We start from the raw sequence: 25344 nt of genomic DNA, 5'->3' as shown, positions 1-25344 counted from the left end.
TATGCAGACACCAGTCTGCAGGTGGACAGCAGGCCCCAAGAGGACATTATGCCCTGGGTTGACACCTAGGCTTCAGGGGAACACTAGACCACAAGTGGTTACCTATGCCCGAGGTGGACATCAAGCCTTAGTGGAATTCCTAGTCGCCAACTGAACATCAGGCCACAGGTGGATGCCCAGGCTCTAGGTGAATACCAGGTTTCACATGGACATTAGGCCCCAGGTGAACATCAAGTCTGAAGTGAATACCTAGGTTCCTGGTGAACATCAGGACCCAGGTGGCACTCAGGCCCTAGAAGGACACTCAGGCCAAAAGTGGAAATCAGAACATACGTGGACACTCAGGGCCCAGGTGGCTATCAGGCCCCAGGTTTATATCACTTTCCTGGTAGACATCAGTACCCAGATAGACACTGGATTTCAGGTGTACATCAGGTTCCTAGGTGGACACCCAGGCCCCAGGTGGACACCAGCCTACAAGTGGACATCAGACCACAGGAGGACACCCAGGCCTCAGATAGATATCAGACTCCAGAGGAGGACCCAGGCCCCAGGTGGACATCAGGTCCCAGGTTAATTCCAGGCCCCATATGGACCTCAGGCCCCACCTGGACACAAGTCCCTAGGTAGATACATAGGCCCTGGGGAACATCAGGCCTTAGGTGAAGTTCTAGGCTACAGGTGGACATCTTGCTCCAGTTGGACATCTGGTCCCAAGTGGACATCAGTCTCCAGGTGGACACAAAGTCCAAAGTTGGACATCAGGCACCAGGAGGACTTTAGTCCTCCAATGAACACCAGCTCCCAGGTTGACATCAGGCTACAAGTTGACACTTACGGCCCAGATGGACATGTGGCCCCATATGAACACTAGTCCCCAGTCAGCTAGGGCCTGGGTCCACCTGGAGCCTGATGCTTAGCTAGAGACTGGATATCCACCTGAGGCCTAGGTATCTACCCAGGGACTGGTGTCAAAGTGGGGCCTGATATCCACCTGGGGACTAGGTGTCAACCTGAGGCTTGATGTTCACCTCGAGCCAGATGATCTTTTGGAGTCTGATGTCCACCACAGGCCTGGGTGTCCATCTGGGGCCTGGTGTTGATTTGGATTCTAGTGTTTACCTGGAAACTGGGGCCATGTTGTCCACTTGGAGCCTGCAGTTTTCACCTAGGGCCTGAAGATCACCTGGGACCCAGGTGTCCACCTGGGACATCAGGCTCCAGGTGTACACCCAGGCTCCAGGTGAACAACAGGCCCTAAGAGAACTCCACACAGTATTTAAACATCAAGTCCCAGGTGCACGCCCAGGCCCCATGTGTACACCAGGCCCAGGTAGACAGTGGACGCCAGCTGAACATCAGCCCCAAGGTTAGCACCCATACTACAGGTGGGTATCAGGCCCCAGGTGAATACCTGCGTTTCAGGTGTGCATCAGTCCCCAGGTGGCCACAGATAGACATCAGGCCTCAGGTGCACATCTGGCTCCAGGTAAACATCAGGCCTTAGATGCATACCCAGTCCCCAGGTAGACATCAGAGACCAGGTTGACACAAAAAAATCCTGGTGGGTATCATGTCCCAGTGGACGTCCAGGCTCCAGGTAAATACCCCAGCCCCACTGTAACCGTAACCACCGTAACGAGAAATGGTAGGTCTAAATACCATCATGCTCCTTGCTCACAAAAGGATGCTTAGCTATTTTATTCAAAATACAACTCCATTCATCACTCTGAGCAGCGATGTGTAGAAAGGAAAAAAATAAACCAGGCCTCAAGGAATCCATCCAAAATGAGGTAGATATTATAAGGGACAGAAATCCCCAAATGAAATGTTATAGTTGACATAGAATAGTCTTTAAAACCCATTAATTTTCTCACACATTTGATACAAAGCATTATTTCCAGAGACTGAACCTAGAAAGAATTGCTTAAGACTAGGAGTCTTGTTCCAGCCTAGATCCCACACTGTTGAACGTCTATACTTAGTTCACCACATTATACATAGCACTGACATGACCTGTGTGTATTTAATTTTCTAATACTTGTTGATCTCTGGCATACTTTATATATATATATATATATATAAAACATACATACATACACACAAGTACACACACACAAAGTATATAAGGGTGGGATAGTATAATTGTGCAGTAACGTTTTCTGTGAAAGTGGTGGAAACTGGATTGCATTGGCGACATGCTAGAATATGCTTCCATTGGCAGAAGTAAGGCTTTCAAAACTAGTCGTTTTTATTTTTCTCTAGCAGCTGGGAATATTAATAATTGAAGATGTGTTGGTATAAAAATAATAATCACAATGAAGTGGTGTTAATAATTATATCACAAGATATAATAGACATTATAGATATTATAAGATGTCAAAAAAAGAAGATGTCATAAAATCTTTGAGATGATTGACACGTTAAATGCGGCCTCCTGTGCCGCCCTGGGGCGCCACTCTCACTGGGTTCTTGGCGGTGCTCACCCTACTCCAGCTGCTCAGCCCAGGCTCCTGTGCCCCCGGAGTCGCGCCCTGGGAGCGAGTACCTTGCCGCGGCCCTAGACAAGGACCATGAGGAGGGGGTGCACGTGGAGTCCCCGCGGAGAGGCTGGACGCCAGGCAGGAGCCTTTGCGCGGGTGCACAGCCTCCTCTGGAAGCCTTGGTAGCTGCCCGGTGCCTGCTGTGCCCTGCGAGTTCCGCGCCGGTGGAGCCAGGCCTGCGCTGCCGGCTCTCGGCCCCGCCTGCGGACCCTCTGCCCTTTGTCTTGCCGGTGGGGCCCGGGCCTCAGCTGGCCCGGGGTTCCTGATGTTAACTGACGATGGGCTGGCCTCTGGGACTGGGTCGTGGGCCTCGTGCAGTGGCCGCCGCGTCACCAACGCCAGGACTCTCCGCGGTGCTGCTGGAGACGCGGGATGCCCGGGCTCGGGCTCTGCTGGGTCCCCTGGCGCTGAGAACCCCGTCACCTTCCATCGCGGCCACCATGCTGCCCGCTGCTCAGCCCTGGTCTGCAGCCTTCCTGGGACCCCTCCGGCCCCATGGAAGCATCACTCACAGCCGCTTGCGACACCGGGGCCGCCTGAACCTCCGCCAGGGCTGCACCGCGCAAGTGCCTCAGCCCTGGTCCATGAGCGAGACTTTCTGCTCCCCGAGAAGATCGCCCTCGGCAGGCATACATGACTGTGGAGGATGCAGCAGATACCTTCCAAAGTTTGGGGACACTCTTCCGCCACACCAAAAGTTTCACCATCAGCTGCGATGCCGACTGGGGCGCAGAGACCCCTCCGTGATGTAGACCAGGCAGTGCCTTTGCTGGGCATCCGCAGTGCTGACCACCCCAAGTGCAGACCCTCACTTCGTGTTCCTCCTCCTCCACGTTCCACATCCAAAGTTCTCTCCTTATTTCTAAGCAGGAGAAATCAAAAGAGACTGAAATCAGAAAGAAAGAGAGAGAGAGAGAGAGAGAGAGAGAGAAAGCCAGGAGCCAAAAAAAAGAGCAAAATCTTTTGGAAAGCATAAAATGCCCCAAGGCCAAAAACTAATTCTTATCTCTTTTAAACCTTCTGCACTTCTCCAATGATGAATGATTTTTTTTTTTTTTTTTTTTTTTTTTTACCAAAGGCAATTAGTAATTATTAACTTCTCCGGCATTAATGAATAGAAATTGAATCACATGTGGGAGTATAATTTGTATTATATGAAGCTTTTCATATTTTAAAAAATAATTGTTCAGTTTTTCTCCAGGTATTAAAAATTAATGGGAAATTTTCAACATTGCTGTGTTAATGTCTCCTGAGATAATTAAATGTGAATAATTTTTATAAACAGAATTTCCTGGGTGGAATTTCTCATCTTTGGGAGCTCCATAAATAACCATATCCCAAGAGAACTGTGAATTTGGGAACTGCAAGAACTGAGTCTCAACTTTCCAGCCTGGAAGCTTTTGGGTGATCACTCTTGCAGGTGACTTCACTGCCTTCTGCTGAAGGGCCAGTGAGAGCCTGGGGATTCCAACCTGCAAGAGCCTTACCATTTTAGGGTTAGCATTGACAATGAGGAAAAGGCATATTTTTTGATATTCTCCGTATGTAATAACATAGTTATCAAAACAAAGCAAAATGTGAATGGTGACTATTGAGAGGACCCTTTCTATCTTTGCTGGATTCTCAGAGATATCTGGGTTTCTTTTGGAGTCAATAGTATTTCCATGTTAATTCTGAGCTCTTAAAACCCACAATATGAGTTTCAGCCAGTGACTAGAGTTGCAGCCAGTGACTAGTGTTGCAGCTTGTTAAACTGATCACTGGTGGTAGAGCCTTTTCATTCTGCTCACTTCTTAAAATGTCAGCTTGGTCAGGGATTAGGGCTACCATGCCAGAAATAAGCAGTTAGGAATCAAGTAAAGGAATCAGCTAAAAGCATAATTACTAAGTAGTGAGGTCACAGCTAGATGGTTGTTGATCTCATTTTTTCTCTGCTGCTGATTTCAAGGCTTTATACCGTGTTTTGATGTAACATAGAATGTATACTATGAAGGACAAATAGTCTGTTAGCTTCTTGGAGCTACACTCCATTACTGGAGCAGGGGACAACAATTTGAAGGACATTACTACTTAGACAGTTTAATCTGCCTTTGGCTAGAATAAACTTCAAGTTCCAAGGGCTGGGTTCAGTTGTTATGCAAATTTAGATTGTTGTGGTAAAATTTCCAAAAAAGAGGATAGGACTCTTTAGATGAAATAAGAATTTAACTGTATTTGAACTCTGTTGAAGGCAAGACAAATTTAGGCAAAATCCCACGACTGAATACTCTGTGATGAGTCCCTTTAAATTCCAACATATAATCTATGTTGGTAAATATGATACGTGCACTGGAAAAGGATGTGTATTCAGTAGTTGTTGAGTGTTGTGTTCTGTATATTCAGTTTATGTCAAGTTTGTTCATTGTGTTCATCAAATCTCCCTTTCTCTTACGGATTTTTTTTCTGTTGGTTCCATTGGTTTTTGAAAGGTATGTTAAAATCTGTATTGTAGATGAGTCCATTTTTCTTTTAGTTATATCAGTTTCTGTAGTAAATAATTTGAAGAGATATTTTATAATTATACATATTTAAAATTGGCATACTTTTCTAGTGACTGACATCGTAAAATCTTTTTTATCTGTAGCATGGTTTCTTGGCTTAAGTCTAAACTGTTAATAACATAGCAACATGAGCTTTGTGCTGATTAGTGTTTGCAGGGCATATGTTTCATTGTTTTACTTCCAAATGTCTGGATTCTTGTATTCAGATAAATTAAGTAAAACATAAATCATAAATATAATATAAAACATTAAAAAGTAAATATTCTAAAAATCCAGCCAGAGATGTTTCACTTTTAATTGAAGTGCTTAGGACCACAGCTCTCACACTGTGTGCTAAGGTGCCCTGAGATGCCGTGTTTAACTGACAGGGGCACCAGCACATCGCTTGTGAGTATATGTATGTGTGTGTGTTTGAGATGGGGGGTCTCACTCTGTCCCCCAGGCTGGAGTGGAGTGGTGAGGTCTAGGCTCACTGCAGCCTCTGCCTCCCTGAGTAGCTGGGACAACAGGCGTGCACCACCACGCCTGGCTAAGTTTTGTAATTTTAGTAGAGACGGGGTTTTGCCATGTTGCCCGGGCTGTATATTTTTGAGGGAAACAAAGCAACATTTGCTGGAGATCTTAAGAACTACTAGCCTGAGGCAGTTCATAGTTTCAAAAGCAGTTAGAAGTACATTTCTTTACCTTTAAGGTGGGTGTTGTTAATTACCACGATAAAAGCAAGTATTGTGCTAAAGTCAATGTGGAATAGGAATAAGGTCCAGTGGTTGAGATCCAGTCCGATTTTAAGATTTGAAAAGTTGTGCTGTGTGCCCAACAGGCACACACATCCCATTAGTAAGTAAATTGTGCTTTTTTAAGAATGAAACAAAAATACTGTTTCTACTTCCATTATGTGTTATTTTTTATATGTACTTGCAAATCCATCACCAAAATAAAAATAATGAACATATCCAGCACTCATAAAAGTTTCCCCTTGCCCTTTTATAATCCCAAACTTTCTGTATCTTCCTACCTTACCACTCTCCCTGGCAATCACCAATCTGTCACCATAAAATAGTTTGCCTTGTCTAGACATTTATACAAATGAAGTGTAGTATGGACCCTTTTATGGAGGGGTCTGGCGTCTTTCACACAGCATAATTATTTTGAGATTCAGCTATATTGCAGGCATCAATAGGTCATTAATTTTATTACTGAGTAGTATTCTATTGTGCAGATTGGTCTCAACTTGTATATCCATTTGCCTGTTGATTGGTTTTTGCATTGCTTCCAGTTTTGGACTTATACAAATACATTTGCAATGAACATTCATGTACATAAGTTCGTATAACTTTGAGTAAATATTAAGAGTGTAATAGCTAATAGGTTTAGGTTTAGTTTTAAGAGGCTGTCAAAATGTTTTCCAAAATGGTTGTACCATTTTATATTTTTATCAGCAGTATATGAGAATTCCACACTCTTGCCAACACTTTGTATGGGCCTTCTTTTAAAATTTTAGACATTTTCATGTGTGTACAATAGTATTTTATTGTGGTTCCATAATGCCTAATAATATTTAGTATCTCTTTATGTACTTACATGCCATCTGTATATATTTGGTAAAGTGTATGTTCACATTTATTTTTTTGCTTCTTCCTTTTTTGTTTTTTTCTTTGCTTATTTTCTCATTATTAAATTTTAATACTTTCTTTATATACTCTGGATTCAAATCCCTTATTAGATATGAGATTTGCCAGTATTTTCTCCTTGAGTTTTCTTTTTGGTTCTCATAACACTATCTTTCAAACAGCAGATGCTCTTAATTTTGATGGGGTCCAATTTATTAATTGTTCTTGTGCATTTGGTTTTTGGGGCTTCATCTAAGACATTTTTGATTAATTGAATATTACAAAGTTTTTTTCTGTATTTTCATCTAAAAGTTCATAGCTTTAATACTTTATTTTATGTTTAAGTCAATGATCCTATAAGTGACAGAACTTTAACCCAAGTCGCTGTCATGCTTAGCTGGATCCAGGGGCTTATATAAAATCATCAAGAAATGTTCTCCTTCCTTCTCTTGACACTTTTCCTTTTGTTTTAGCCGCATTTTTTCCTTCCGAAGATGACTCTCTTCTCTCTCTGTAGCAAGAGATAGTGCTACAAATAACCCAGTTTACTTTGTCCTTGCAGACCACAGCAATAGAAAAAGCAAGAGTCCTTCCTGATGATTCCAAAAAAAAAAGTACTGAAACAGTTGCTATGATCCAAGGGTAGAGTATTTTGCCAGAGCTGGGCATCATGATCACCTCTAGGGCTGGGGCTGGTAGGTTGGGTCAGGCCCAGTTGGTGCTCATCGAAATGGTCCTCAAAGAAAAGGGGGGCTGAAGAGGAGAGCTGCTGAACACCCCACCAAAAAATAGCCACCGCGTACATACCTACAATTCCCTGCCATTTTATAAGCAACTGTTTGGGTGGAAAATGACTAGAAATTCAGTTGTCATTAACTTTCCTTTATAATATCAGCAGAATGAGCCATACATTTCACATGTTGTGGGTTATGTCCATGATAGTCATTTCTGTATATTAGGTACCAATTTGGAGTATCATCTGAAGAAAGATACTATTTTGTGACGTTATCCTTAAATTAATATTTTCAGGATAAAGAATTATAGGATGAAAGAAAAGTCTAGGATAGAAATAAAAGAATAGAGAAAATGGGAGCATGGATATACTGCAGAAAATGGCCAAATAGGAAAAGTACTTGTGAGAGGTATTGAAGTACATAATTGATATCATGTAGACCTCCAGGAATTCACAACTACTGGCATAAGAACAAACTATCTGAATAGTCTTTGCTAATACTTAGTCTTTTCTGCTTGCAAAAGAAGTAAGAATGGTAAGGAATTGGGACATTGTTCAGATAGGCCTCAATGCATTTTTCATTTACCTGTTGATGGGGTTTGGTGGTATTAATGAAGGATGTTAATAAATAATAATGGGCATGTTAGGTAATCATAATTGATTTGTCCATTTGGTCTGAAGAAAATTTTGCCTACCTTCTTCTTTGTCGAGGAATTCACTTTTTAATGTCATGTTGTATTCTATGGGTTACTAAATGTGTAATTGCCTATTTATGGATTCTGAAGAATTTCATAAAATGTATTTACCAAACATTTTGAAAGCTTAGAACTTCTCCAAGGAAGAAGATCTTTAGTGCTTTAGTGCTACCCTGACAAATATGGTAGCCACGCCATGTGAATATTGAGAATTTGAAATTGGCTAGGCTGGACTGAGATGTGCTGTCAGGGTAAAACACACACCAGATTTTGAAGACTTAGTAGGAAATAAAATTAAACAGATCTAATTAATAACTTTTATATTGGTTAGACTTGAAATACTATTTTGTATAAATTTGACATACAAATATACATTCATGTGTATATGTAATTAATCTCTTCATATGAAATACTTATCAATTGGAAGAATGATGACTTTGTGGTGGAGAAATCTGGCACAAACTTGATCGTATGACTCCTGCTGTGATGTCCTAGAAAGATCACAGCATTATTTCTGTGGTTTTCTTGTGAACGATACATGACCTAAGTCTGGATGTGGAAAAACGTCAGATGGAAAAAGGTGAACACATCCTTCAGAAGGAAATTCTTATGTTCTTTGAAACTCTTAAGGTTGTGAAAAATAGGGCAAAACAGAGGATCTGTTTGAAGTTGAAGGAGCTTAAGAGACATGACAATTAATGCGGTTGGAAATCCTGGATTGGATCCTGGATTACGAAGTTTAAAAAAATGTATTTAGGGCACAACTGAGAAAATTTGAATGAGATTATAGCATCTGTTGATTGGACAGTAGTGCTGGGTGAGTGCTGATATCCTGATATGGATGACTGTATTCTGGTTATGAGAACCTTGTGTTAGTATCCTTGTGTAGGAAAGGCTACCAATAAAGGGCCATATGATGGCTGATCTGTGGATACCAGTCAGCCTATTTCCCAGCTTCCTCAGCTTTTGCCCAGTGGGTTCATGGACAATGTGGCGATGATAGCAGGAGAGGATGCTACATGTTTCCAATCACATGAACTTCCCTGCACCAGTGCTGCCTACTGCCCAGATGAGTGCCCTGACTGCCAACAATGAGCAATGCTGAGACCCTGGAAAGAGGAACTACCTTGCCTAGATCAGACAGATTTCTGGTAACATTGTAATAATATTCTTTCCCTTCATTCATGGAAGTGGTAAAGAATTGCCCTCACTGGAATAGATGCATATCAGAATATGGACTCCCCTTCATATGCTTCTCATAGCATCAAATTATTTACATTTGCTGAGTTCTTATTCTCTGCTATCATACAATTACTACTGATGATGGAGCTTATTTTACAAAAAAAGAAGTGATGCGATGGGCTTCAGCTTGTATTTATTGGTCTTGTGACATCCCACATCACCCAGAGGAACATGACCTCACAAGAATCAGTTACTCCACCAACTGTGAGACCCTGAGGGACTGCGTTTCTATCCTACAAGATATGTTAGATGCCCCTGACCCAAGATCCCTCATACCCAGAATGCATGGCTCCATGTAGCAAGGATCATTGTGATGGTGATGATTATGATGGTGAGGATGGTGATGGTGAAAGTGGAGGTGGTGATAATGAAGTGATAGCTATGTTGAGGATGATGATGGTGATGATGACGGTGAGAATGGTAAAGGTGAACATGGTGATGGTGGTGATTGTGATGGTGATGATAAGGATCATGATGGCAAAGGTGGTTTTGATAATAGTGATAGTTATGGTGAGGATAATGGCGATGATGATGATGACGATGATGGTGAGAATGGTGAGGGTGAGAATGGTGATGGTGATGATGATAGTGATGGTAATGATGATAATGATGATGATTATGAGGATGGGGAGGGTGACAATAATTATTATGGTGAGAATGGTGATGGCGAAGGTGGTGATAATGATAGTGATAGTTATGGTGAATATGCTGGTGTTGATGGTGAGAATGGTGAGAGTAAGAATGGTGATGGTGATGATGATAGTGGTGGTGACTGTAAGGATGGGGACGTTGATCATGGTGATGATGATAATGGTGCTGACTGGGCTATGAGGTAATGGAGGCAGAAAAGTGGCAGTTTCTAGGAAGTCTAGAGCCAGCTGGGAACTGCAAGGCAACCTTAGTGGGGGTGGAAGATGTCGGGCCCCTGCCTCATTTCTAGACATCTGGGGAAGCTCACCCCTCACAGTAGTTCCAGGAACCCCTCCATCCAGCATTTCCTTCTCGCAATCAGCATGGAGCTTTTCGGGTGTGGAGAAGTGTCTTCTATTCACTGCACTCTGTGGGAAGGGAAAAGGGGGAGTGCTATTTATGAACCCAGTATAATACAGTAGGGTCTCATCTAATATTGGAAGAATTTTCAGCTGAGGAGAGCAAGCCTCAGAGAAGTCAGGTAACTTTATCTTCAGTAAATCCAGTTGTGATTTTTTGAGCAGTTACTATGTGCCAGGCAACATGCTGGGTGGTTCCTTATTTGTTATCTCATGAAATCGCTACAGCAACACAAGGAGTCAGGCATAACTACCCCATTATAAAAGTTGTGGTAAAATAAACGTAAAATTTACTGTCTAACTATGTTTAAGTACACATTTCAGTGGCATTAAGTACATTCACAATGTTGTGCAACCACTTTCCAGAATGCTTTTCATCTTGTAAAACTACAACCCTGTAACTCATTAAAAAACAACTCCCCATTCACCACCCTCTCCAGGACTTGGTAGCCACCATTCTCCTGTCTGTCTCTATGGACTTGACTACTCTAGGTGCCTTGGAAAAGTGGAATAATACAGCATTTGTCTTTTTTGTCTGGCTTATTTTGCTCAGCCTAATGTCCTCAAGGTTCATTCTTGACGTAGCAGGTGTCAGAATCTCCTTCCTTTTCAAGGCTGAACAATATTCCGCTGTATGCACAGACAGCATTTTGTTGATCCGTCCGTCCATCATCCATGGACACTTGGGTTGCTTCCACCTTTTGGTTATTGTGGATGATGCTGCTCTGAACATGGTTGTGCAAGTATCTCTTCCAGGCTAACCCATTACACAGAGGAGCATAGAGAGATTTTGGAGGGATGACCTGTCCGGGGCCCTTGGTGAGGTCCTGGTGGAGGATCTCCCAGACCCAAAGGCAAAGCTCCTCTCCTTACCCCACTGCCTTTCTTAGGACCTGCCTCCTACTCCACCACACAGTGCCCACTCCCTGGTACTAGACTTGCTAAGGCCTCTTGATCCTGAAAGTTCAGGGACAGTACCTTGTGGGCACAACCACAGTCACGCACTTCTCTGTCCCCTATTGTAGATTCAGTGCCAAACAATACATGACAATGACTTGTTTTCCACTCTTTCACCAGATGTGGATGAGGTGCCTACTGCATGCCAGGCATGTGTGAGCACTGGATGGAGGCCCCTGGGAAATGAGAAGATATGAGTTCCTCAAGGCCAGAGGCATCCCTTTCACTTGCTGCTACCCTGTGAGGGACGGAGGGGAACCCTGAAGGATTGGAGAAGTGCATGAGTGACCTAGCTCAGATGATGATATCATAGTAGCCCTGTTTATTATCACTTACCATGTGCCAGGCATTGTGCCAAGTACTTTGCACACATTACCTGCTGTAAAGCTCAGAGACAACTGTAGGAGTGAATCTCTTATACCTCCCACTTTACAGGGTAGAAAACTGACGTCCAGAGAGGTGAACCAGGCTTCCCCAGGCCTTGCAGCTAGTCTCTGGGATGTGGATCCAGGCGGTCTAACTCAGAGATCCCCTCATCCTCTTGGTTTTTGCCCCTGCAGCCCTCTGGCCTGTCCCCAGGGCCCTGTACCCTTGGCCACCCCAAGATGACCTGGACATGGGCTCCAGCAAAGGCAGTAACCCCAGCGCATCTCCATTTGATAGGGAGGAACCTCAGGTCCACCACAGGAGCCCTGGGCTGCAGGTGGTGCAGGTGTTGGCTGAACCAGAATGCACCCATGTTGCAGGATGCACCCTAGGACAGGCAGCAGCAGGAGGCCACCCTGCTCAACAACTGGTAGTGGTACCTGAGAACAAAGGAGGAGGAGAAGGAGGCTTTGGACACAGGCGTGGAGAAGCTCAAGGAAGAGGAAGACTTGGACTATGGGCTGCTGAATGGCCTCAAGGACCCTCTCCCAGAAAAGGAACTTTGGGCCTTATACCCAGGGCTGAGCTGAAACTACTCCCTATTTTCTATCTGGAACGCTGCAAACCTCAGTGTGACATCACAGGGCCTCGTTTGCCTATTTGCAAAATGGGATTATATGGGGATTCCAATGAGACGCTGGACCCAAGAGCACTTTAAGAATTGTAAAAAAATGTACAGTGAGGGGTAATTATTATCAATGGAGCATTGCTATTCTAATAGTATTCTTTAGCAAATATTTGAAGGTAAAATATGATTTGTTGAGGAGGTTTGCAGCAGCTGAGGCCCTCAAGAGTCTTTTCTGTCTCTGTTCAAAGCTGGCCTCTGACAGGGACCTTCTTGGTGCTACCCCTGGGCCCCTCATCCTTTGTGCAGGCTTCTCAGGGTTGTTATTTCTATTGCATCTTGTGATTCCCCTGGTGGATGGCATGCTCCATCTTCACTCAGAGCTAACAGCATCTCCTCCAGGCCCATGTCACTTGTGCGGCACCCACTGCTACTTCACCAGGATTTAAAACCTTTTGTGACTGACCTCTGCTGACTTCCCAAATTTATCCCCCCTCATTCTTTCTGCTCCTCCAATTCCATGTCTGTGCCCCTCAATCCTGTGGCTCACACTCTTACCCAAGCTGTTCTCTTCCATCAGGATTTCCTTGGCTCCCTTGTCTGCTGGGCAAATTTGTGTTCATCCTTCCAAGCCCTGCACAGATGTCCTCCTCTGAAAGCTCTTCCTGAGGTCACAGCCTCCTGGAACAAAGCAATCCTTGCTCCTCTGCTGCCTCTGGGTTTTGTGCCTTTATCACTTTGGTGTGACTGTGCCTCCTGCTGAAGGGAGGCACTTTGGCTTTACTCACCTCAGTATCCCCTGGGTCCAGCTGGGTGTCTGGCCTGGCCCAGAATCGGTGCTTATCGAGGGTGTATAGAACTCACAAGGGCCGGGCGCGGTGGCTCACGCTTGTAATCCCAGCACTTTGGGAGGCCGAGGCGGGCGGATCACGAGGTCAGGAGATCGAGACCACGGTGAAACCCCGTCTCTACTAAAAATACAAGAAATTAGCCGGGCGTGGTGGCGGGCACCTGTAGTCCCAGCTACTCGGAGAGGCTGAGGCAGGAGAATGGCGTGAACCCGGGAGGCGGAGCTTGCAGTGAGCCAAGATCGCGCCACTGTACTCCAGCCTAGGGGACAGAGTGAGACTCTGCCTCAAAAAAAAAGAAAGAGACATGAACTACTGACACAGTCCTTGACCCCAAAGAACTCAGAATCCAGTGAGCTTGATTTCTTGTAAGTTAGAGACAGAGTTCAGAGCGGAAGCTCAGGCAGGAGAAGAGAAGAAAAATGGACACACCAGAGGCAGTGACAGCTACACAGCTGTCCGGGGACACTGACTGCAGCAACAAATAGCTTAGGCTGCCTTGGCAGCCCAATAAGGCGTCACGGTTTCCTACTGCAGCGTCTCAGCGATGCTTTGGTTATGCTGATCTCTGCAAAGCCCCTCTGTGCCCCAGCCCAGGATGGTGGCAGCCATGCTGTGGAGAAGAGGGCAGTGACCAGGACCACAGGCTCAGAGTTGCACCCTGGACCACTTGGGAATGGGAGCCCTTCACATGTTCTCTGCCTCTGTGTTCAGGTTGGGGGTCCTGGCCAAGGAATGGAGATGCCCCCCATGCTGGGTCAAAAGTCACACCCCCGGGAACACACTCCCTCTTCTTTCTGGGTCATTTCTGCCTTTGCAGTGAACGGTGCCACCAGGCACATCCTCTCTGCTGGTGTGACACAAGGACAGGCGTTCCTGCTCATGGCCTGAATCTTCAGATGAGGAGAGATGTAGCACACTGCTGTGCTCTGCTGACTAAGGCAGGGATGCCTGTCACCCCATCAGAATGAGTGCCAGACCAATGGCTAAAATAAAATCACTTCCAACATTCAAAGGGATCACCTTCATTCATCTACAAATACAAATACTTTTCCTTGCCTTTTCTTTTCTTTTCTTTTCTTTCTTTCTTTTTTTTTTTTTTTTTTGAGATGGAGTCTTGCTCTGTAACCTAGGCTGGAGTGCAGAGTGCAGTGGCCTGATCTTGGCTCACTGCAACCTCCACCTCCCGGGTTCAAGTGATTCTCCTTCCTCAGTCCCCCGAGTAGCTGGGACTATAGGCGCCCACCACCACATCTGGCTAATTTTTGTATTTTTAGTAGAGACAAGGTTTCACCATATTAGCTGGGCTGGTCTCGAACTCCTGAACTTGTGATCTGCCGTCTTGGCCTCCCAAAGTGCTGGGATTATAGGTGTGAGCCACCGCACCTGGCCCAAATTGTTTTCTATAAAACCACCTATTCCACTCAGGATAGGGTAAATGATGCATCATGCCCACTGCCAACATGGGCCCTATCTGAAAAGCGAGTGCCCACCACCATGGCACAGCGCTGTGCAGTGCCTGTGTGGTGCTGAATCTCAGGAGCAGCCCCCACCCTCTGAACCACAACTACAGGGACCTTAGATATAAGCAAGGACCTCTGGTGGCCAGGCCTGCCAGCAAGCAGATGCTAACCCTGTCCTGGGGGTCTGCAGGGAGGTCGGGCCAGTGGAGAGCTAGCGAGACCCATGTGTGGTCTCCCCAACTCCTGCCATGTTGTGTAATGGGGGTGACCACACACCTGATCTGCCGGGGAGGGTCCTGGTGTGCCCACTGCCTCACTGAGCTATGAGTGGTGCTGCCTCTCACATCTCACCAGTATCGCATTTGAAGGACAAATTATGTCTTCCCCTTCCCCACCCTGTGAACCTCCGTTTCCTCATGTGCAAATGGGGGATGATATGCTTACATGGTTATGCAGTGGGGGTATTGATGGGATCCATCTGTCAATACCCTGCATCCAGCCACCACCTGCAGCACACGTGCAGTTCACAAGCTGGGCTTCCTGCTGCAGTGAGGTGAGCAAGCACTGCCTGGAGCCAGGGAGCATCTCTGAAGGAGGTGTTGGAAAGGATTTGTTCCAGAATTTGGGCTTGTACTGGGGGTTTGGGGGAGGGTTGAAGGAAGCCTTTGCTCCAGATTGGATGCTGTCAGAGGAAGGGTGGATTCTATTACCTGGCATCTTCCTCAATTTTACCTGGAAGGAAGGAAGACAAGACCAAAGCTAATGCTGCAATTGACAAAGAGGTTGTGGTCATGACATAGACACAGGGGAGGGGGTGTGAGGTCATTTTTGTCCATGTTTTGCATGAGCTGAGCCATGATAGCTACCAAGTGACCTTGCTTTGTGTTGACCCATCATGGTCACAGAGCGACTTTGACGCTGACAACCTGTGCAGTTCAACAGGAGAACACCAAGGCCTGGCCAGCAGTGGTTGCCGCCCTCCCGAGGCCTCGCCGCTCCTCCTCTGGAGCCGTGGGAGGTGTGGAGTGGGAGGGGAATGTGCCGTGGGTTTTTTTTTGCAGATCAGGGGCAGGGGACTCTGATGCCTTCAGCTCTGGCCGTCCTGAGTGCTGTGATCTGCCTCCCCTGCTTCCTACACCACCCGCAATCCCACCATGCTGCTGCCATTACTGCCAACTCACAGTGCTTTCTAAGGGCCCCAGTGTCTCTGGGACACCCCCTCTCCCCTGGGAGGGAAGCCAGGTGCTCATAAAGGTCCCAGGTGGAGGGTGCTGAAAGGGTGTGGAGGGGCCTTCTTGAGTGTCAAAGTCTGGGATTCCAGCTTTCAGCCTCAGGCTCCAGGTGTGTGTGCCCAAGTGGAAGATTCTGCTCTCACTCGCTCTCTTGTCTAGTCAGAGAAACTTGGGGAGTTTTCTCTCTGGGGGAGGGAAAGGCTCTGGAGAGGCGGCCTTGCCCTGAACTGGGAAGGGGTGGGCACGGGAAAGCCGGGGCCTGGGCTCTGCCTACTGCTTGCTGACAGCTTGGTCACAGCACTGCCCTCTCTGGGCTCCTGTCTCTTTTCTCTGTATGATTAGGTGAAGGTGGATGGGATTCTGCTTCTACTCCCAGTCCTTGGGCATCATGTCAGTTACTCACACACTTATGACCCCATCTGGTCCTTGAAACAGCCCTGGGGGATGGATCTGTCAACCTCACGTTGCACATGTTTGTTCTAAATCCCACACTCTGAAGTCAGAAAGACCTGGGTTTGCCTTCAGCCACTGACCATTGCTTGCTGTGTGACTTTGGACAAGTCACTGCCCTTCTCTGAGCCTCAACACCCACATTTACACAGGGGAAGAATAATACCTCCCTCTTGGGCTGTTGTGAAGCAGAGCTAATGGGTACATTGCCTCAGGCACATTGCAGGTGCTCAAAGTGTTGGTCTTTCCTTCCCTTTCTAGGTCTCCATTTCCTCATCTACGCAGTAGGGAGCAACTGTGTCCTGATTATAAATAAGACAATGGGTGAATGAACTCAGCAAGCCTGGGGGCAGGGATGTGTAGAGAAGCTTCTTGCAAGGGTGAAGAATGCATGCTCTGAGCCCCGTGCTGAGAGGCAGGTGAGAGGACAGTAAGCCCAGTGACTGAGGCCTACAAAATGCCCCCTGCAGAGAGGGAGGAGGAGCAGTGTTCTAAGGCAACGGGGGAGGCAGCATCCCCAGTGCTTGCAGGAGGAACAGGACTGCTTGTGCTTGCTCAAGTGGGTGGTAGGTTAGGTTCTTAGGCATCTGCTGGGTATCAGATGCTGCACAAGCATCATCTCCCTGAATTTAATCTTTCCATCATCCCTGAGAGGTGGGCATTACAGGGGCATAGTGGGATTGAAATACAGGTCCCCTGAGCCTGTGCCTTTTCTACAAGGCAACTTGGTTCACTTGTAATAATAGGACCCAAAAATGCACCTGCTATGCTGTGCTCACCTGATTTCATAATATCCTCGTGACCTGCGAGGTTGGTATACCGTCCTCATTTTATGGATGAGAAAACTGAGGCTCAGAGAGGCTGAATAATTTGCTCATCCTTCCAAAGAACTAAAGGGAAGAGAGGTGCTATAGCTGTGGGGCCCTCAATTCCTGGCAGGATGTGTCCAGTACCCCAGGCCATTCTGACCATCGTGCACGCAGGAGAAAAGGCACGTCAACAAATCCAGCAGCAAGCTTCCACTGAGGGCCTCCCTGGCCTTTCCTTGCACTAGTGCTGAGGGAGAAACAGCCTTGTTCCTTCACCTAACATGGCTTCCTGCCACCCCCTGGATAAAGGTCAGAGTCCTCAGGTCTGTGTTTTAGACTCTTCATGGTCTGGTTCCACCTGCATTTCTAGCCAAATCCTTCTCCATGGCCCCCAGTGCAGCAGCCCTGGCCACCTGTCCCATCCTACCATCCTGCCTTGGCTTACGCTGTTGCCTCTGTCCCATGCTATTCACACATAGAACAAGGAGAAGCTTGATATAGGCTGATCTGAATTTTACATATGAGAGCATTTTCAGCTTCTAGAAATTGAGACATTTCACCCAAAATTCCAGATTCTCTGCTTCTCTGAAAATAAATAAATAAATACATACATAAATCTGCCCTTACATTGCACTATTCTGTTTTTTGAGACAGAGTTTCACTCATTGCCCAGGCTGGAGTGCAGTGGCGTGATCTCCGCTCACCGCAACCTCCGCTGCCTGGGTTCAAGCGAGTCACCTGTCTCAGCCTCCCGAGTAGCTGGGATTCACAGGCATGCACAACCATAGCCGGCTAATTTTCATGTACTTTTTTTTAGTAGAGATGGAGTTTCACAATGTTGATCAGGCTGGTCTCCAACTCCTGACCTCAGGTGATCCACCAGCCTCGGCCTCCCAAAGTGCTGAGATTACAGGTGTCAGTCACCTCCCTTGGCTAGTCTGCACTATTCCTTAGTGTCAGACAATTTGAGCCAAACAATGTCTTTCTCATTTGGACGTGACATTCAGGGTCTAATTTTTGTATTTTTAGTATAGACCAGGTGTTTTTTTTTTTTTGACAGACTTTCACTCTTGTCACCCAGGCCTGACAGTGCAGTGGCATGATTTCAGTTCACTGCAACCTCTGCCTCCTGGGTTCAAGCGATTCTCCTGCCTCAGCCTCCCGAGTAGCTGGGATTACAGGTGCCTGCCACCACACCAGGCTAATTTTTTGTATTTTTAGTAGGGTTTTGCCATGTTGGGCAGACTGGTCTCAAACTCCTGACCTTAGGTGATCCACCCTCCTCAGCCTCCCAAAGTGTGGAATTACAGGCATGAGCCAGCGCCTGACCTCACCTGGCTAATTCTTTGTATTTTTGAAGAGACAGGGTTTCACCGTGTTGGCCAGGATGGTCTTGATCTCCTGACTTCGTAATCCACTGGCCTCAGCCTCCCAAAGAGCTGGGATTAGAGGTGTGAGCCACTGCACCCGGCCTCAATGTAGCTTATTATCAAAGTATTTACATAGAAAAATTAATCAAAGGGCACAAGCATTTCAATACTTAGGTTGTTTAAGATGAAATCTGGGGCAGGAAGAGTGCCAGACACACATGAAATGTTTCATGCATGAAGGAACCACAACTTAAAATGATTTTCTGTTATTCGTTTTGGTGTGTTATTTTGGAAATGTGATTAATCACATATGTCAAGGATGTCGGGAAGAATTTCCAGATACTCTGATATGCATGACATCTTAATCATACAAAATAAAGCAAGGCTATCTTAGGAAATTAGGTATCACTGCCAAGGACATTTACATGAGAAGATAAATTAAAATTACTATTAAATTTGTAACAATCAGATGGGCTGGCAGGCAAGTTGTGTCATTTTTTCCTCAGTATTTTTTCTTTTCCTTGATTCAATAAAACAAACTTAAATGCCAGCTATCTGCAGAACCCTCACTAGACTATGTGTAATAATATGTGAAACACAGTCTGCACACTGACGTCCCGTTCCCATCCTCTCAAAACCTGTGTTATCCTGTGGCTAGATTTCTCAGTGAGATGAAAGAGAGAGACAAATGAGAACCATTTTCTTTGAGGTCGTTCTACACAGCTCCTGCAGGTAGACAATGACCTCTCCTGTGAGGCTTTTATCTTGGCTGGGGGCTGGAGGCCTTAATGCTAGAAAAGAGGCCTCAGGGTGGGGAGGTGATTTAAATCCTTACCAGAGAGACGCAGCTCCCCACCTCATCTGGACACTCACAAACCCAAACTGGAACCGCCGGAAAAATGACTGACAACCGGCCACACGACCCAGGCAGAGACGCGGAGAGAGGCTGACCAGAAGAAAGGCTGACGTAGAAGACACTGCCCTCTGCTGCACAGAGCACATGTGTCCCAACACACACACATGCACACACAGACGGACACAGAGCAAAAGAGCGAGAAAGGGGAGAGAGAGAAATAAGAGAGACATACGCACACAAACGCACAAAGACATACAGCAGCGGCACCCTAACACCTACCCCCAGGCAGCCCCTGAATTTTCAGGGTTCTGCTCTCCGCGACTACAACCCACTGGTGAGAGAGCAGCCCACGGGCACCCAAGCAAACCTCTCCCTTTTTGAAGAGACTCAGTTGTACACCGTCGGTGCAGGCCTGAGGCTGGGATCCCGCGCTGCTTCTTTGGCCCTCTGCCCGCAGTTTCTTCCTCCTGGACGACCCTCCGTGAATCCTGGTCTCTGCCCGGCCTCCAGAGACCGTCCTGTTGATGCCCTGGCCTCTGACTAATCCCTCTAGCCCCAGGTACTCGGGAGGTGGAGGCAAGAGAATCACTTGAACCCGGGCGGCAGAGTTTGCAGTGAGCTGAGATCCCGCCACTGCACTCGACTGAATGACAGAGTGAGACTCCGACTATAAAAAAAAGAAAGAAAGAAAAGAAAAATAACCGCCGAGCGGCGGCTGCGGGGACTGGGGCAGCGGCGGGTGAAGTGAAGATTGGGAGCGGGGCCTCGTTGACCCTCCCGGAATCCGGGCCTGAGGCTGGGATCTCGCGCTGCCGCCCCGGCGATCCGCCTGAGGTTTCTTCCTTCTGAGGTTTCTTCCTTCTGAGGTTTCTTCCTGGTGGTCGACCCTCCGAGAATCCCAGTCTCCGGAGACCATCCTGTTAATGCCCTGGCCAGGACTGCTCTCAGCCCCGACTCTGACGCACTATCACACAGGGCTCCTACTTCGCCAAGTCTCAGGGACCCATCCTCGGGCAACGATGGCAATCACTGCGACCAAAGCGGAGGCTCGGGCCTCGCGCATGCGCACTGGCGAGGCCGAATCCCCCATTTCTCCGGAGTCAGGCCGCGGATCCTTCAAAAAATGGCGGCGACGCGCGGCTGAGGGGACTGGGGCAGCGGTGGCCGCGGCAGCGCATTCCGAGGCGGCGGGTGGGAAGAGGACTACAAGAGGGTCCGGCGGGAGACCCAAGGGTTGGACCCATAGAGGTCCTGTCATCAGGATCTTCTTGATCGGTCTTCTGCTTCGGTTCCCGGTGGAGGAGGAGCTTCAGGGTCCGGCTGGGCTCTCCCGACTCCTCTTCAGATCTGATTATGGATCCAACAGGGTGATCAGGAATGGGGTTACAATGTAGTGGGGCGGGAAGGGTCTCGCTGGGGCACAGAAAGATCCCAAGGGCTGCGAGTCGTAATGTCAGCTGAAAATGCACTGACCCGTGAGCCCACTGCCTCCCTCCTTCCTGGGTGTAGCAGTAGCCTGACTTCATCTCCAAGGTCCCGGGCTCTGGCATCTCGGCACTGCTTTCCATGACATGTACAAAGAGAGACAGAGGCGAGTCCGAGATGGAGCCAATGTGACCACACGTGGCACTAATGTTCCCCAAGAGCAGACGGAGTCAGCGTGTGTCTCTGAGGCCGTATGGGGCGATGCTGAGACGGATAGTGACGTCCAAGTGTGTGCAGGTGGGTCACTGGGGCCTCCCACACAAAGCCGAGGAAAAGCCAAGCACACTAGAAAACCTGTGAGACAGGCCTGTGCCTGAGTCCAAGCCACATTCAGGGATGACTGCCAGAGGGGCCAAGAGGTTTCGACAAACTACACCACACTGACATCCCGCCACCAGTAGGTACCCGATGCCACCTCCCCTGCACCCAGTAAAACCCAGTCCCTTTGGCTCCCTGACATCCGTGGCAGCCAAAAGATTCAGTGCTTGAAGGCAACTTCCCCAGAAGCAGAGGAACCGGATGGCCCTCAGGAATGAGAGAGGAATGGTAGGTGGGATGCAACACCAACTTTCCTAGAAGGCAAAGGTCAGCCACGGTGGGGTTGCCTCCCGCTCTTTCTGGACTGACCACGAAGCCATCAATTGGGACATGCAGAAAAAGGGAGCTTCCCTGTCCAAGACAAGTACGGAAGCCCAGAACTCCAGGATCATCACACTCTATCATCCAGAAATAGGTTTGGAGAGGGAAGCAATCATGAAAGGGACCCCAACGAAATTTCTCCCTAATGGACTGGGAAGTGTTCTTTGTTGAAGACATTGAGCCAGACTAAGAAGCCTCTAGGCTTCACAGGAACTGGGCAGACAGAGCAAGAGGGAAGACAGAGCAGAGGCCAACGCCCAGGCAGGATACAGCACAATGCCACTATCACCGGCATCCGGGAAAAAGTGCCAAATGGGTGACTTGACCAGGAAGGCCAGCGTTTGAGTGACAGACATGCTTGCCCCATCTCGTTGCCGGCTTCCTTCTCCGTCCCATTGCGTAGCTGTGGGTAGATTTCTCAATGAGGGCAAAGGGCGAGAGAAGTGAGAACCATCTTCTTGAAGGTCTGTGGGCACCCTCCTGTGGGTGGACAATGAGCATTTGTGAGGCCTTTGTCCTTGGCTGGGGTGCGATCCTCTTGATCCTAGCAAGGAGGCAGCACAGGATGGGAAGGGTATTAAAACTCCTGCAAGACAGGCCGGAGGCATGAAGCCCCTTCACCGAAGCACAGCCATGGAGAAATCCTGCTATGCCAAAATTCAGGGACTGGATATTAAGACAACAGTGGAAATCACTGTGACGAGACAATCAGCTAGAGCCTCGCGGAGGCACATTGGCTAGGCCGACTAAAGCTCCGGTGCTGGAAGTCAGGCTGCGGCCCCTTTAAACAATGGCTACTGCGCTGTAGCAGAGGGGCTCCTGTTGCAACCTCGGGGGCGACTGGATCCGGGGTCCAGTTTGGGGCGACCAGGGAGAGGGGGCCACGGGTGTCCTGTCCCAGGGCCAAACCCCCAGGAGTCCTGTCGTCGGGACCTCCTTGAGCCGACTTCCACCGAGGGAGGGGGAGCTTCAGGACGCCTGCTGGGTTCTCGGGACTCCCCTTCAGATCCGATTTTGGCCCCCTCTGAGTGAGATAGAATGGGCTCACCACACCTGGTGAGGCAGGCACGGCCTCGCTGCAGCACAGAATGATCCCATGGGTCTCAAGGCGTGGTGTCAGCTGAAAATTCACTGATCCATCAGCCCTCTGCCTCCCTCCTCCTTTGGAAGCCTGCCCCGCTTCTAAAAGCCCTGGGGCTCCGGAAAGCAGACCGCGCTTTACAGGACAGGTGCAGACAGGAACAGGGGAGAATCCGAGGTGGAGACCATGCGACCACGCGTGGCACTGGCTTATCCCAGAGCAGATAGCGTGAATGTGTGTCACCAGAGGCATATGGGGCGACGGGAAACAAACCGTCGTTTCCAGGCATGTGACCAGTGGAACGGGGGAACAAGTGACCTTTCCATCAATACCAAGGAAAATCAAAGAACACCCGGGAACCAGGAGGGGGCCTGTGCCTGACCCAAGCCACATTTGGAAATGCCTGCCAGAGGAGCAAGGAGGCTTCTGCAAAATTCACCCCACCCCCAATCCTCCACCGCCCAGGTAGCCCTGAGGCAACCTCCCCTGCACCCAGCGCCAGCCCTGGAAACCAGGAACCCTGGAAGCCCTGGAAACCATGGAACACCTGGAAACCACCGCCACGGGCATAACGGGAGGAGTACCAAACAGGTGACTTGTCCTGAAAGGCTAGCGTTCCATTGACAGGCATTCTTGTCATGTCCTGTTCTCAGCCTCTTCTTTAAGATTGTTTGGTAGCGTGGCTTCATTTCTGAGAGAAGGGCCGCGAGGAGATAGAACCATCTCCTTTCACATTGGTCTGCTCCCCTCCTGCAAGACGATGAGCTCCTTGAGGATTTTTTTTTTTTTTTTTTTTTTGGTTGGAGTGTGGTCATCTTGATTCTGGAAACGAGGCAGCTCAGGATTGGGATGAAATTTCACTTTCTCTGAGACCGACGCTTCTCCTCACGTTGTCGAGGCCTTCACAAAGCCAAAGTGGAATCCCCATGGAAACGATTGACAACTGCCCACATGACCCAGCAGAGACGCAGAAAGAGGCCCACTAAAGACACGCTGACATGCAAGAGATCGCTTTGTAGCGCACTGGGCACTTAAACACACATGCACACAGGCACACACACACACACAGACAGAGAAAGCAAGAGAAACAGAGAGCGAGAGATAGAGAGAGAAGAGAGAATGGGAAACATACGCACACAGACATACAGCAGTGGCAGAGAAACACACCCCCCCAGGCAATCACTGAGGCTGCGGGTTTCTACTCTTGGGGAGAATGACCCACGGGTGAGACAGCAGCCCTTGGGCACAGAAGCAGACCTGTCTTCGAGATCACGGGGGGCACGACTTTGGAGGGGACTCACCCGAACACCATATGGGCAGGCCTGAGGCTGGGATGCCGCACTGCTTTCCCCGGACTCCATCTGCTGTTTCTGCATCCTGGTAGGCCCTCCGTGTAGCATACTGTCACGAATCTGTTTTGTCGACCCCTCAGATTGGTCAGGCTGGAGCCTCAACACCGACGCACTGCCACGGAGGGCTCCTGCTTTGTCAAGGCTCAGGGAATCGTCCTCAGCCAACCGTTGGAGTCACCGTCACGGGAGAACCGGCTCGTGCCTCCCGCATGCGCATTGCCCAGGCCGACTCCTGCTTTGCTCTTCAAACTCTGGCTTTGGCCCCTTTAAACAGGTTCGGCGACACGTGGGCGGAGGTTCTGTGGCAGTCGCAGTGGCTGCTGGAGCGGGCATGTAGTAGGAGACGTTCTGGGAGTGGGGGCTTCGGGTCCTCCAGGGCCGGACCCCTGGGGATCCTGTTCTCAGAACCTCCTTGAGCTAACTTCTACCAGTGCAGGGGGACCCCGCTTCAAGGCGCCAGGTCGGGTCTCCAGACTCACAGACTGGCGTGCATTGTGGTGATCAGAGCTCACTGCAGCCTCAATCTCCCAGGCTTAAGCGATTTTCTTGCCTCAGCCTCCCACGTACCTGGGACTACAGGCATGAGCCCCCACACTCAACTACTTTTCTTCAAAAACATTTTTGTACGAATGGGGATTAACTATGTTGCCTGGCTCATGTCAAACTCCTGGGCTCAAACCGTCCTCCTGTGTTGGCCTCTCCAAGTGCTGAGATTACAGATGTGAGCTTCCACATGCAGCTAAATTCTTATATCTTAAATCCCTACCACCCACAATAAGCAGATGTTAGGCACACTTATTTTATAACTTTTTGCTGTTTATGTCTCTTTCTGTCTCTAGACACAGGGATTAGCGACCCACTCTCCACCAAACTTCAAATCATTAGGGGCATTATATTGTATCCCAGGAGTGGCTGAGGCTTCAAGGACCTGCTGCTCTAACATAGGTCTGCTGAGGAGTACATTTCATCTTGTGTTTCTGTGTTGTTTAACAACCTTCCTGAGCTCCTCTAAGTCAGTCTATCCTGCCACAACTGGCAAGAATCAAGAAACTCTCCAAGAAAATGTTTCTCAACCTGCCTGTTGTCAAGTAGAAGACAGGTCAGCTGACCATGGCATGGAATGCCAGTGCATGACAGTTAGCGCCCCCCACCGTGTTTGCTATTCGCTGCATGTTCCATCTGAACTTCCCCTCTGCTCAGTGAGTCTTGACAGTGGGGTGAGGGGGACTCACTCTCCAAGACCAAGGCTGACCCTCTCTGGATACAATGCCTTGACCTATTTACTGTCACTGTGGTTTTGTGTTCAGGGACTAAAAGATACAATAAGAATTTGTTCCTTTAACTTTCCTGTTGGCACACAAAATACTTAAATGCTTCTACATAGGTCTGCTTTTTTGTG

The 25344-nt window shown here is 48.1% G+C and overlaps 2 protein-coding genes across 2 annotated transcripts; both read right to left on the bottom strand.

Moving 5' to 3' along the window:
* Positions 1-2300: 2300 nt before the first annotated feature.
* Positions 2301-7517, bottom strand: LOC129464565 (protein FAM182B-like). Its single transcript, XM_055245925.2, is given in 3 exon segments — positions 2301-3370; positions 3372-3405; positions 7501-7517. Coding segments are annotated over 3 exon segments (459 nt in total). The 3' UTR covers positions 2301-2962.
* A 1962-nt stretch (positions 7518-9479) lies between these two features.
* On the bottom strand, positions 9480-24138 carry LOC129464564 (uncharacterized). Its single transcript, XM_055245924.2, has 3 exons — positions 23895-24138; positions 15116-15403; positions 9480-10421 (listed from the first exon to the last, which is right to left on the bottom strand). Exons 1-3 carry the CDS (start codon positions 23991-23993, stop codon positions 9687-9689), a joined length of 1122 nt encoding a protein of 373 aa, XP_055101899.1. The 5' UTR covers positions 23994-24138; the 3' UTR covers positions 9480-9686.
* Positions 24139-25344: the final 1206 nt, after the last annotated feature.

This window comes from Symphalangus syndactylus, chromosome 16 (assembly GCF_028878055.3).
Source record: "Symphalangus syndactylus isolate Jambi chromosome 16, NHGRI_mSymSyn1-v2.1_pri, whole genome shotgun sequence".
Classification (NCBI taxonomy): Eukaryota; Metazoa; Chordata; class Mammalia; order Primates; family Hylobatidae; genus Symphalangus; species Symphalangus syndactylus.
The sequence above is the reverse complement of the archived record's forward strand: the minus strand, read 5'-3'. Positions and strand labels throughout refer to the sequence as shown.